The sequence below is a fragment of the Physella acuta genome, unplaced genomic scaffold (genome assembly GCF_028476545.2).
Source record: "Physella acuta isolate Inbredline_101_S28 unplaced genomic scaffold, ASM2847654v3 ptg001269l, whole genome shotgun sequence".
Classification (NCBI taxonomy): Eukaryota; Metazoa; Mollusca; class Gastropoda; family Physidae; genus Physella; species Physella acuta.
The window spans coordinates 64,108-79,031 of NW_026732784.1; the positions used below are offsets into that span (position 1 = coordinate 64,108).

The window sequence follows — 14,924 nt, forward strand, 5'->3', positions numbered from 1 at the left end:
CCCTTACAAGTATTTGTGGAAGTAAATACAATAAGATGAATTTCAATCCTAAGTTCTAATTAGGATTAACACCAGAGAGCAACAGAGATACGAGCTAGTTTCCTCTACCTTAAAAGAGATTAAAAAAGAAAACAACATAATTTTTTTAAAAAGGCACTAGATGACCAAGTAACTTAGCAAATATCAAAACAAATATCAGTGCCAAGGGCTAAAAATAAACTGTGGTTAACTCCCTTTCTTGATGTGCTCAGTAAAATGTGTATTTACTAAAACTCATCCAGCAGTAAGGCCATTACTCAAAATATACAGATTTCTCATATGTAAAAAAAATGTACCAGTAAAAATGCACAGCACTAGGTTTTATACAGAATGAAAATCATCTACATTAAAACAATCAAGGTCTTATGATCTCTCATGTAAGATTCTATAACCAAAATAAGAGAAAATTCATCATGGACGTTCTTGACAAACGTGTTGACTCAAAGTAAACAGAATCATATCCAATTTTTTGTAATTTATAGATAAACTAAATGAAAATGACTTTTTTACACCCAGAAATAATTGACGCAAATCGGAAATAGCTTATTTAAAACAAAGCCAAATGCATAAATATATTTTCAAAATTTTGCAGCCATTTGAGATTAGTAGAACAGCTAAAATGCCTCTTGAATTAACAATCTGCATCCCCCGCATTTATACATAGAAGTACATAAAAACAACTAAGAAACAAATTAGTGTACAAGAACTGTTTCACAACTAAATTATTATCTATAAAGAATCCATGAAAATAATTCTGAATTGACCAGAAATGCCATTTTACTTTAACTGGAAATTTCATAAATGAAGATATTTTTGTGATGTAGCTCAACAACACAAAATGGATTAATGATTGATACATCCAATGCAATAAATTATTTTAAGCAGTGTAAACCTTATTAAAATATTTACATACCTAAATAAAAGTTTATGTACACTACACACCAACTCATTTTTGCTTTAGAGTCAATAACAAAAATAAAATATTATTTACAACTAAAACACCATATCTAGTGTTATAAATATTTGTACTCCACACACAAACTTCAAATATATTGTCAAGTACATCAATAAAAACCATCCAACACTTATATGGGAAGAAAAGTTATTGTTTAAACATTGCAAAGAGCACCCACTAACCTGCACATTCATGATACTGTGTTTAATATATGTAAATGCAAGAGAATTCTATACTGAGTCATTCCAGCCATTTTTAAAATACAAAGTAAAACTCAGACAGTTACAAGAAGAACAATCTGTCTGAAAGACATTCCGCTGGTTCTTTGTGGATGCTCTCCCCCACAAGATAAGCAAGCTTATGAGCATACTGCAAGAGAATGGAGGGAATAATTTTAAAATAATCTACAAGAATAAAATTTTAGTTTAATTACTTTAACTGCAGTATTAATATACAAAACTGTTAACTAGCATAAAATTGTAAAACTTGCTGTTAATAATTGGTCATATTTTTGTACATATTCATAGTTTAGTTTTTAAAATTATTTTAGTAAACAAATATCATAGCTGTAAGTAGAGTTAAGTGCCCAATAAGACCAGATGGTACAGAGGACCCATGATGCTGAGTTTATTTTTGAGTGATAGACTTATAAGAAGACGTGGTCAGCACTTTAACTACTCAACTAAAGGCAAGCATCCATTCAATTCTTCATCTTCTTCGTTCTTAATTATTAGTGTTGAAGGGGATCGAGATTTATCTGCCAGTGGGTTTGAACTCTAGACTTTATTCGAATTTATCAACCATGAGCTTTTTGCCGACTCGACTACGCCTCCAACACAATTAAGCGTTACGTGTCAACTGGTTATGCGCCATTGAGGCCATTGACTCCGATTTCAGCCTGCTTTTCTTTTTGGATTTGCTTCCATAGCCTTTGTCCAACCAAGAACAAACTACAAGGCAGCAGTTTTTTAATTTTGGAGTTGTCTCTCCTAGAAGAGTGGCTGTCCCCAGCTAACGAGCCTCATCTGCCCGAGGGTTCGAACTCAAGACTTTTCGGTTTGGCAACCATGAGCTTTACCGACTCGACCACCCCTCCCCCTCCATTCAAGTCGACTAGGGGAATTGAGCTTTAAAAACAAAAACACTACCTGACATGGTGCAGGAACACGAACAGTGCCTGGCCAGTTGTAGTACAGGTAAGTCATTTTGTAGGTGAGTCTCTGCATGTGGCTTGGTTTCAGATTCAAACCATCCTCAACAACAATGTAATGAGTTGGGCTCACTGTGCCCTGTCTAACATGCTGGGACACAATGAAGTAGTCATACCTGCAAACACACAGATTATACCAGTTAGTGTTTAAATATTCAACTAGTTTACACAGTAGATGTTAGACTCAAAAAATAATGATCATGGCGAAGGACTGTTGAAATTGAAGCAAGGGCTGTTGGGTTTACATGGACCAAATTAAAGAGAGCTGCCTAAAACAGTCTGTTGGAGAGCTGCAGCCTATTGCTCCTCCAGGGTTTCACAGGATTAAGTAAGTAAGTAAAGTGTTTTGAATACATCATGAAGGCTTTTGCTACACAACCCATCATGATGCAGTGACCATAGAAACAGATACTACATCATCATCTCTAGCCACTATTAGTTTACCAAATTATATCAAATATAAAGAAATTTTGTTTGTACAATGCCCCCCAGTAACAAGAGTGTAAGTTAAAACCTGCTATCTTTGAAAACAGCTTACCTTTCTCTGCGTGTAACGGAATGGTCAACCACTGTTCCAGGTGGAGGATTACTAACACTGCCATCTCTTTCCTGGAAATATTAAGTTATAAGGATTTGTTAACATTTACTAGGAAACTCTATTAAACTTTGCATTTTGAACCCAATTAGAATTATAAAAAAACAACATAACATTGTCCCTAAACCTAGACATCCTGACACTCTTATCATGGTGCAGTTCTCAAATTACTATTTTTTTGTCACTACACAACTTTAACACAAAGGAAGATAAAATCCTGACTGACCAAACAGGAATGATAAAATACATAACTTTGCAGCAACAGAGATGGGGAGGAACTATCAATTTTCAATGTCTACAATCTGCTTATAATATTATGTATTACTGTAGTACTTGTTAGCATTGTAGAATATATTTAACGAGCCGACCAGCTGCGTATCATACGCCGCTATTTAGTTGTTTTTTTTCTACTTTTCAGTAATTTATAATTTGTGAATTCGACAGTACCAATGCTGCCACTGAAAATATTTGCTTAAAAACACTAAACCCCCCTTCCCCCCCCCCGTGAAAGCAGCCTCCTCTTAGTTACCTCCTCTAAGTTTAAAATCGTTTCAAACTAAATTATCTGCCCCTAATAGCCGTCACCAAACCCGTCTCTATGATTGTAAAATGTAAACAGCGTGACCACAGCTCACCAGACAATGTGGGGGTGGGGTGGGGGTGGTAGTGATAGTGATAGAGAGAAAGAGAGGGGACTGCAAGGAGGCGCTTGCAGCTTGTTTTCTAACGGCTCCCAGAAGAGAATTATATATATAGATTACCATGTTCAAATTTATTTTAAGTATGTTTAACCTGCAAAATATCAGTTGTCAGTAATAATATAATATGTTAAACCTTTGAAAATATTCTTGTGTTAATCCTTTTTTGGACAATCACGGTTGAGCACTGTGGTGTGTATTCACCACCAAAACTGGAAAAACAGCGCTGCAGCTGCTTGACCTCATGGTCAGCAACCACATCCAGCTGACCATCACCCACACCATCTCGAAAGATCACTATTTTCTCTGGTAGAAAATGGTTCTCCTAGGAAAATATTATTTTGAAAGTTATAACTTTAAATTATCTGTGCGATGGCTTGAATCAAACCTTTAGTGGGATGAACAGATAAATATATGTAGGTTATGCGATAAAAATTATTAAGAAAGGTGAATTAAAGTTATACAAAACAACAAACAAGGAGATGGAGAAAAAACAATTACAGAACTGTTTCACTCCTACCATACTCTAGCCACATATTGAACAAGTATCAATAAATCTTTCTATCTATAGGTAACCTAATTACCAACTGAAAATCTAAGTGTTTAAATCAAAGGATAAATGATGTTGGAAAGAACGGCTACTTACAGCATAATACTTTTTTAATGCGGCTATCAGACAAACTTGGAGACCATGCACTAGTTCCTGACCAGGGCGTTGAAAGCAAACCTTTGAATACCATCTTGTACAAGAACGATTTGTGCTAGCAACTAATGCTCCTATAGATTGCTTGCTTTTACAGGCATCATGGTAGGTGTCAATTCCAATCACCATCAATTTTTGCTTTATTAAACAATATATATATATATGTATATATATATATATATATGTATATATATATATATATATATATATATATATATATATATATATATATATATACATATATATATATATATATATATGTATGTACGCACACACATACCACACATATATTTAGAAATATGCATATAGAAAAAGAATTTGTGATATTAAATCATTTAGTACTTACTTCATATTGTACATTTTTTAATAAAGTAATTAAATATTTTGTAAATATGCCATAATACAGAAAAAGTGTAAAGTTTAATACTATTTATGACTATAACAAAGACAGAAACAATAAAGTAAGATGTACATTATAATATTTAATATCAGTCATGGTTAGTGGAGATCTGTATCACTCCATAGACTTACCATTGGAATTTTAACAGACCAAAGCTCACCACCAAGTTTGCAGTTAATTTGCAGTGCAATTTTTTGTGCCACACTCCGAACCTTATCAGGTTTGGAGATGGTCCTTGCTATGATCACCTTTAAGAGAAAAAAAGGCTATCAAAACAAAGAAACGTAGAAAGATCCTTAAACTCACACTGATTAGTTTCATGCTAAATAACTTATTTCAAATAAATAGCCTAAGTGAGAACATAGCTAGCTGGACAGTACCTGTGACGGTACAGGCGTTTCAACACAGCACACTTTTTTTATGGCAGAGTATCGGTCGTCTCTGTTAGTTGGGTTTATAACCACAACTAACTGGACCTGTGGTAATTGGCAATGATCATGAGAAACTCAAAATAAAACACATTAATCTAATAAACAATAAACATAGTATTTAAAATTAATATTTAAAAAACTTGCATTATTAAGAAACAACAAAAATATATATATTTTTAAATATTTTTAAAAAGTTACCGATTCATTTATAGAATTCCTAAGTTCTTGCACAAGTGTCTCAATTTTTTCATTAGACAACTCTCTCCTGAAGGGAACATTACAACTGATCCCCATATTTTTGGCTTCAGCCTGCAAATGTTTGATAAAGTCATTTGCTTTGGCGGCATCTCTGCGAGTGTAGAACATTCCCCAGTTGAGGAGGTTTACAGTTGACAAGAGTTCATTCCTACAAGCTTCACGTGACCAATCTGCCTGTGGTCCGCCAGTAAATTCTTTTTTACCCATTATAATTTTCTCCATTGGTAGAATTCTGCCATCAATCTAGACAAGAATAGAAGAATAAAATTTTATATTTTACCAGTTGTTTTTAATAAAATTATTTATTTTGAATAAATTCATTCCATATTGCAGTTTATTTGACATGCTGGGTATACAGAAGCAGAAGATAAGTAAGAATTAGACTAATATTGCTACATTCAAAGAAAATTCAATGTTCCTTAGCACCAAAACGTATTCCTGTCAACAACAAAATAATATTCAAAGAAAGTGTGACCAGAATAACTTGAATGAGATGATGGCTCCCCCCAGAACCCTACCCAAATCAGCTAAAATGTATTTAAATGTCACCAACTATAACAGGTGCCACTTTTAGTGACCCTCAGCTGAGCTCATATAAAAAATACAAAATAAAACAAACTCAGCACTAAAAAGGAATTGAGTTTGAACTTAATAGCTATAAGGCCTATACTAAAAACGTTTTTTTAATTTATTAAAAAAAGCATTTTCTAAGTCTTTTGAGTTTACTTTAATAATGGACTTTGCTACCAAGTTAAAGCTACACAAAAGTAGTTTTTAAATGTTTAGGTCTCCTTGAAAGCTATCACTTAATCAATAAAACAAAATTTGTGAAGATAGAATAGGATGAAACTAACTAAAATGGTTGAATTGTCAAGCACAAGACCCCACACATCCAGTTCAGCCTTAGCTTGAGGATTACTGTTAACACTTTGAATAAATTTTTTCATAGCTAGAGTTCTTTGGGCTGGAGTCACCCTGGTGTGAGCTGATAAATCCTGAAAATATAAAATTATATTTCCTTCTTTATATCAGTTTTTAGTATCAAAACCATTAAAATCTTACCAAGAATAACATGTAGATAAATGTACTTACTTTCATAACTGTGAATTGTGATCTGATGTCCTCTGTCAAACCAGACATGTAACATAGTTCTGGTATCAGGCATAAAAATTCTGGCTCCAATTTGAAGTTAGGCTGGAAAAAATTTAAAATTGAATTTAAAATTAAAAGCTGAAAAATGTAATGCGAAAATGCTAAATGTTTGTATCAGATAGTCCATGTGTCAAAATATTACTATGTAGACCAACAAATAACAATGTCGATAAATAGCATTGTTCAGGTTTAATAAGAATTCAGGTACTGACATGACTACCAGAAATAAATAAATAATCACATGTTATTACATTATTATGTACCTATAACAATGTCGCTAAAAAAATAAACACTTGTTAATTACACTTACTGGTGCTCCTTTAGGTGGCTTTCTTTTATTTAACAAGAGTGGTTGAGTCCTATTCTTTATAACTATATTATATTGTTTCCTAAAATAGAAATTGGTGAGGAAAATGTCTGAACAAAGAAACAATACTAACACTTGTAAACTTTTTAAACACATCTCTCTATGAGGATATTTGATCAATGAAAGATCAACAAGCTTGAAATTTTTACCTGTAATATTCTTCAAATGACATACTTTCTCCAGTTGCTTTACACTCAAACCTATCCAATGGTGTTTTACTCCAAACAATGTCATCAACTTTGTAGGTTTTGTTGTTGTATCTGGTTAACACAGTACAACCAACAACTTTCTTTAGGATTTCTTCACGAAATCCTTGAGGATTTGTAATTGCTGCCTTCTCCCTATATAGAAATATTTGAAAAACTGGTTGAATTGTTATATTTAAAAATTAAAATGCATCATTAATTCATTAATGTCAAAGTTGTAAAAAAATGTTATTAAACAAATGCTTGATAATTTGTATAACTTCTTTATTTAAACAACTGCTACAATATTTTTTTAACATTTCTTGACCAGTAAAGACTTACATAATGTCATGAACTGTTTCAGTTCGCAGGACTCTGTGGGAAGCATCTAATAACAGCATAAGTCCACCTTCATGCTCTTTTATAGCTGTGATGTATCCTGGCCAAACCTCTAGTCTACATTTTAAAAAAAAATATTTATGATAGCAATTAATTAAAAAATGTTATATCAATTTCATGAACTTAATTTAAAGATAAAATGTTAGCTTACTTGTGTTGTGGGACTATTGCTGGTGTATGAGGGTTATAATAATATCTTCCAACTTGACACATTTCCAGAATGTACATTATTCTGAAAATTAAAGAATCCAACTTGAACACATACTACACAATCATTTACATAACAGATAACCAATTTTTAACAAAAGCTTACAATGAAGTTTTGCAATCCATTTAAAACAAGACTGAGATACCATCTAGTGGGGACTATAAAAACTGAATGTGCAGTAACAATAAAGCCGTAATATAAAAGATTTAAAAAGTAAATCATAAAGTACTTACTTTCTGAAAACAATGTTGTATAAGTGACAGCACTGTTCAGGTGGAACAGATCTGACAAAAGTTACTGTAATTTGGATGGTTTCATTATCTGTCTGTCGTTGTGATGTTACTCTTGTTTCCTAAAGCAATTTTTTTTGTTTTTATTACTTATACAATGGCAAAGATCTTCAAACCAACAAAATAACATCACATGAAAATAATATATGGACTTAACATTCAATTAATTATTTAAATAAATAGTGAACAAAAAAAGATAATCTTCTGACCCTAGAAATATATTTCACAAGTACTGTTTTCTATTATAGACTTTGCAATGAACTCTACCTTTAAACAAAATGAGTAGCATCCAATATATTTACTTTAAATCTAAACTTGCCCCTTATTAACATCTAACTCAGCTCAAAGATTAAATATTTTAAAATTAAAACCAACCTTTTCTGGTAGTTCATAAGGCAAGTACATAATATTCCCATCAAAACTGTTGATAGTTTTGAAGAGATGTTTGTGTTCACTCAGTAATTTTGATTTAAGTCTTCTATTCTCAATATGAGGAGAAAACTGAACACTATACAGATAGACACCGGGATTTTTGCAAATAATCCTAACATAATTGGACGACAGAGGTGTACTGAAAAAAAGGAAATTATGTACTAAATCAATTTCTTTTTAAAAAATTTTAAGTTAATTGCAGTTGCAATTTTTTCTGATACTGCCACATAAGTAAGTGGTAATATATAGAAATTAAATTCATATACAAATACTATATTTTAGAAACATTTTATCTGGACTTACGGGGTGCCTTCATCTCCTATCATTGTAATCGTTGGTAGTCTTTTTCTTTCTTTATGAACGAAAGCAGTCTTTTCAGTATCTTCACTAACATGCACCTGTGTAAGCCTGTCAACTAATGCCTCGGTTGTTGTGCTTGCAGCATCTCCTTGTTGGGTTGATGGTTTGCTCTGATGTACATGTGACATATGTTGACCACTCAACCCTCTGCCCAAACCAGTTGGACCTTGTTGTTTTTTATGCTGCTCTCTATTTTATAAACAAAATACTCTGCAATCTACCTCCTAATGAAAATCTAATCAAATTATTTAAATCTTCTATAAAAATCTGTAAAAAATATATTAGCGATAAAAAGCATTTTAAAAACTTACAGAAGTGCCATCATGGCGCCCAAGCCACGACCCATTGGTTTAGGAGCATCACCTAAGCAAAAGGAATAAACGTGAATTTTAGTTTTAAATAAATATACACAACACCATAATTTCTAATTAATATTTGCTACAAACACTACAAAGAAAAAGGTTATTTATATAAGCATACAAATAGTCACCTTTTGATGACAAGCTACAATAAAAGGAGAACCACATAATCAAAGAGTTTTTAAAATCAATCAACTACATCCAAAAAAAATTTTTTCTAAATTATCAGTATTCAAAAATACTTTTTTAAAAATTCAGTTTATAAAAAACCTCAAAATTCTTTTAAACACCTGACTTATTGCAATTAAAATATTTATTATCAACATTATAGAACAAACTATTGATTTACACAAGTGATATCTGCATAGTAAATTAACTGTAAAAATATGCTTACCAGCTGCTGTAATACTAGCGCTTATCACAGATGGTTGTAACTGTTGATCCTCTGACTGCAGAGACTGTACACTCCTTGTTTGCTGAAGTCGAGCCAGAAGTGCTCCACGACCCAGTGGGACCGTGGGCAGTGGGGGTTGTGATGAGGGTGACATCAGTGATGGAGGGAGCAGTGGTTTAAAGACAGTATCCTGTTGATAAATTTACATAAATTTACATAAAAACTTCTTAATAGGTTACACCATACACAAGATAAATGATAAAGTGATATGTTTAGTAACATGAGTAAATATTATAAATTTAGATAAGAACATAACTACTTATATACCTCTTCACTTATTCCAGGTCTTTTAGATCCTTCATTGCTCTTTGCAAGTGCCTGAAGGATTGCAGCACCCCGACCTCCTCGCCCAAAGCCTCCTCCTGGACCACCTCCAGTTGCCATCTTCTATCCTAAGCATACAAAAAAAAAGCTAAGAATAATTCTCAGATATTACTTGCATACCCGTCCCTCAATGGCCTTCTGTAAAAATGGATGTTATGCCATATTGCTCACTGGGGAGCTAGGTCTGATGGGTATCTGACTCAAATTAGGGAGGGTCTTGGCAAAAAGCAAGACACAAAACAGCGAGGCAGTAAAATGCAAGGAGAAAATGTACACATAGTGAGACAATTTGTGAGACATTATTTTTGTTTTTTGTTTTCTATTTGCGGTTGTCTATAATTAGATGTGTGTGAAGAATAGATCAATTCTCAGTACTGTAAAATTCTGTAAATTCTCTAGGTCTAGTTTTTATTTTTAGTCTGTTTTTTTGGTCGAAATACAATTAAGTATATACATGAAAAATAGCGGAAATTTTGAATGTGCAATGGTCGTGTGTCAGAATGTTCATGGCAATGGGTGAAGTACGTAAATGTAACTCACAATTGCAAGGCGGTTAGGTTTGTAAGTTTGTATTGTTACAAGTATTTTCCAGGCATGATACTGTAAATAAACAATGAACTTACAATGACCCCAAAACTGAGGCCAACACAATTTCAAACAGCTATTGCCCAAGCTATGACGTATGCTGATAATTAAAGTCAATGTGAACTCACAGTGAACCCGTGACCGTGTAAGGGATTTTCTCCAGCTGACGATCACACGCTATTTAATTGGAACACTTCTAATGCTTTTTTATGGGTTTTTTTTACCTTTTCTAATTAAAAATCACATTCATAAAAAAATAAGTAGATCTAGGCCCTAGTGTTTTCCTAACGTTTTTGTGTGTTTCAGTGGGTGTGGGGAAATTGCGAGACGCGAAAAGCGAAATGGCGAGGCGGGAAAATGCGAGAAGGGCGCGAAAACGGTCAGTCACGTGACTTTTTTTCTCGCATTTTACCACAACCCGATACTTACGCTGGGTGGTGTTGAAATGCGAAGATTTCTGCGAAAAATTTACCGCACCCGATTTTCAGTGGTATTTGGTCCAGACGTCAAAGACGTTTCGTTTACATTGTTAAAACTTCCGATTTTTCCGTCGCTAGACATACTGATGATTTGTCAACTCCCCCCTCCCCCCATCTTTTGTGTCGACTTAGAATACCACCTTGTTCGAAACCGACGGAAATACCGCCGACGATAGATCAACTTCTTTCTTTTGTGTGGAACGCCGAAGCCGCCTGATTTACCGTCTTTGAAGATCGCCGTGCCGCCGCAAACATATTTTGTATTGTTGCATAGAAATGTGTGACGTCACACTAAAAAAGCTATGTTAGAAAAAGAATTTTAAACGTTTTTCGCGTTTTAGAAAACTGTTTTCATAAATTGTAATAGGAATTGATTAAAATACTCTATTTTGACAGAAATTAGACAAGATTTTAGGAAAATATCGATGTTTTAAAAAAAATTCAACTGCAATTTTGAGGGGGGTTGTAGACTGAGGTGTGACGTCATTTTACTAGGAAGGGGGGGGGGTCTGGATTTTTGTGAAAATGTGTGACGGAGGGGAGGGGGTAAAAATCGTCAAAAAAGCGTGACGTCATTTATGAATGACCTCTTTTAGCTTTTAAATGGTAGTTTTGTCGATAGCGGACTTATTTCAGATTATCTACAGACGCACATTTTTTTTCCCATTGTGTTCATATTCGTGTTCTGTGTTAGCACAGTATAAATGGGAGTCTAATGAACTGGTGGGTTGGATGTACTATGTGTGAAAGATGGTGTGACGAGGTGTGTTTGATTAATGCTAGGACTGTTTCAGAAGATTTTGTTTGTAAATTTTGTTTGTAATTAAAATTACTTAATAAAAAAATAAATTAGGCCTACACTTTTTAGAATTGTTTATACTTTTACACTTGCAGAAAATCTCTCCTGCTGACAAAATTATACCAATTCACAATGTATAAACATGAGCGGGCTAGATTTTTAAAATTAATGCCGACTGAAACGGGATTTTCCTCTCGCTAACGAGAGCGGGCGATGACAGTAGCACAGCAACGATGTTATGATTTTTTAATAGATCTAGATATAGATCTATCTATCTTCTTAGTATCTATATATATATATATATATATATATATATATATATATATATATATATATATATATATATATATATATAATAAAATCTAGATAAAAAATAACAACATACAACACTCGTATTAAAGGGTATGGCTACATGCTAGTTTATTTTAAAACAAAAAAAAAATAATTTAAATAAATAAAGATGAAATAAGCATGAAAAAAAACTTTTTTTCGCAAAAAGTTTCTCGCTATTTACCCTTGATTCCGCAGGTATGTCTCGCATGATCTTCTCGCATTTTCCCGCCTCGCCATTTCGCTTTTCGCGTCTCGCAATTTCCCCACACCCTGTTTCAGTTGTGTTTATAACAAAATACGCTCAGCTGGAGGTGAACGTGAAGTGGGGAATAAAATACGCTAAAATGGAGTTTTACCCTCATATTAATTATTTAAAGACATATTCATTAATTCACTCTCCGCCACATTACTAGATCTAGATCTAGATCTAGTTTTGGCCGAATTTAAGACGCCTTCTCAGCTAAACAAAGGTTTTACTCCAGTGCTACGCCGACGGTGCTTACGTGTGGGATATCAGCGTAGAATGATAGATCCAGATCTGTTTAGAATCTTAATCTAGACTCTACATAAGTCAAAGATAAAGAATTATAATAAAACCAGGTTAATAAATTATGATAATAAATTTTTCTTGATTTTAGATTCTTGGTAGATCTACTCATGCATTAAACTGGATTTTTTGCATGCTCTTTAAAAACAAGGATAGTTTTATCGTTTGAACAACCGGAAGTTTCTAATACATTTTGATAGGGGATAATTTTTCGGATAAAATGTCTATGACATTATTAAATTATTTTATGTCTGGACAAAGTCCATGCATGCGATACTAGTACCCTATACGCCTCAGTAGTGGACAAACATAAATACACAATTTATCAAAATGTATTATTCCAGTTAAGGTCACCGGCAGTGTTTCTTTCGGACTTTCTTCTCTGGTGGGTGGGGAGAGGGACCTGAAACTTTCGTGTGTGTGTGTGGGGGGGGGGGGTGTACTCTGGTAAACGTATAATATAATTTCTATATAGATTATATTTTTTTATATTTAGTTCGGGGGAGGGTAGGTATATTTGTTTCGGGATGGGCGGGTGCCCCCTGAAGAGTTGCCTGAAAGAAACACTGGTCACATGGCACAAGATGAACTTCAACAGCCAAGTAACTATAAAGATGAGCCACATAGATTGAGGCATCTGGCTGTGGTCAGGCATTGACTTTGTGATGCCCAGACCGTGCCCCGACAACCCCAATATGGGTTAAGGGATTCATTTATATTTGTATTTATAAATTATTTGCTGTAGTCGCATTTTTGTTCATCTCAATGTTTAGTTTCATATCAAGTTTATAATTAGTAAACTTCGGACGAATTAATGTACCCCATACTTGTTTATTGATTATATTAGCTAATCACCTTCTATGGTAAACATACATTGTTTCTCTTTCTCTATTCTCCTGAAAAATAGAAATAGTATATGAATTAGACCCAACCACAACATATCTATTAAAAAATTTACCTGGATCGTACCTGGCGATCAATAGTGCTGATGAAGTAAAGGTTATCTGAATTAAGGGTACAGTGTTTCTTCCAGACTTTTTTTCTCTGGGGGGGGGGGGGGGGGGGCACTTGATATTTTCGGGGGGCGGTCAACATTTTCCGGGAGGGCAGACACTGGTAAAAGTATATGTTTTCTATAAAAATATCGATGCTTAAAAAAAAAAATTCAACTGCAATTTTGAGGGGGTTTGTAGGCTGAGGTGTGACGTCATTTTAGGGGGGGGGGATCTGACTTTTTGTGACGACGTGTGACGGAGGGGAGGGGGGGAGGTAAAAATCATAAAAAAGCGTCATTTATGGATGACCCCATGTATATAGGCCTATATATATATATATATATATATATATATATATATATATATATATATATATATATATATATATATATATATATATATATAATGTAGAGTGTTTTATTTATAGCAGGACTAGAAGGACTGTGCTCCAGATTTTAATTTTATTGTCTGAAAAAAAAATACTGGTGGGAGCAGGGTGGGGTCGGGATGGTTACTTGCGTCATAGGAAATGTCTATCGAAGATCTATAATTAAAATCGAAGGGAGACTACTCGTAATTAAACCATATCATTGCTTAGTAAAAGTAAAGTTGCATCGTTCTGCACGAACTTCCACATTGCGGTTGATCGGTATTATAAAGTGTTCGATTATATTTATGTAAACAATTTATAGAATTTTAAAAAATTGGAATGAATTCATGACTATAAAGTCAGATTTCGAACAGAAGTAATTTAAATTTCACCGTTTAACTTAACTGAGATTCTTCGAGTTTTTTTTTTCTTTCGTTTTTTTTCTCTCGCTCATCGAAGTCGTATTTATATAGATCTAGGTCACATTAGGCAGAAAACAACAACGTAAATTATTAGTTGCACCCCTTCTTCAATGAATAGGCTGCACTTTCCATTCCCCCCCCCCCCCCCCGAAATGATAATGCTGCACATCCTACAGGACACAATGACAATGCGGCACCCATCCCCCTTCCCTCCACACACAATCATCTCCTACCCTCTACCCCCTTACCTACAATGACAATGCTACATCCCCCCACCACCCTTTCTCTACACACACAATCTTCATCGAAAGGATATCCTTGACGAAAATGGGGCCTTAACATGTGTAAGGCATTTGAACTAAATAAACTTAGGTACTAAAGATGCACACATAAACACAAAACTAATGATGAAAGTATTCAACAAATTTATAATTAAATCGCCAATTTGCATATTTTTGTCGGCGGCGTTCTACAAACTTCAGTGCCAGGGGCAGTGTTTCTTCCAGACTGTTTTCTCGGGGGGGGGGGGGGGGGGGGCTGACTAAAACTGGTAAAAGTATATGTTTTCTATATAA

General features: G+C 34.0%; 1 protein-coding gene across 1 annotated transcript; it reads right to left on the reverse strand.

Annotated features, from left to right (window-relative positions):
* Positions 1 to 84: 84 nt before the first annotated feature.
* Positions 85 to 12,593, reverse strand: LOC131957819 (piwi-like protein 1). Its single transcript, XM_059322619.1, has 21 exons — positions 12,519 to 12,593; positions 9,763 to 9,887; positions 9,436 to 9,625; positions 8,994 to 9,045; positions 8,626 to 8,871; positions 8,266 to 8,461; positions 7,834 to 7,952; positions 7,544 to 7,624; positions 7,336 to 7,449; positions 6,958 to 7,149; positions 6,752 to 6,830; positions 6,382 to 6,483; positions 6,144 to 6,284; positions 5,230 to 5,532; positions 4,981 to 5,076; positions 4,732 to 4,848; positions 4,144 to 4,338; positions 3,634 to 3,822; positions 2,743 to 2,813; positions 2,143 to 2,320; positions 85 to 1,363 (listed from the first exon to the last, which is right to left on the reverse strand). The coding sequence occupies exons 2-21, from the start codon at positions 9,877 to 9,879 to the stop codon at positions 1,277 to 1,279; spliced, it is 2,865 nt and encodes a 954-aa protein (XP_059178602.1). The 5' UTR covers positions 9,880 to 9,887; positions 12,519 to 12,593; the 3' UTR covers positions 85 to 1,276.
* Between the last annotated feature and the right edge of the window lie 2,331 nt (positions 12,594 to 14,924).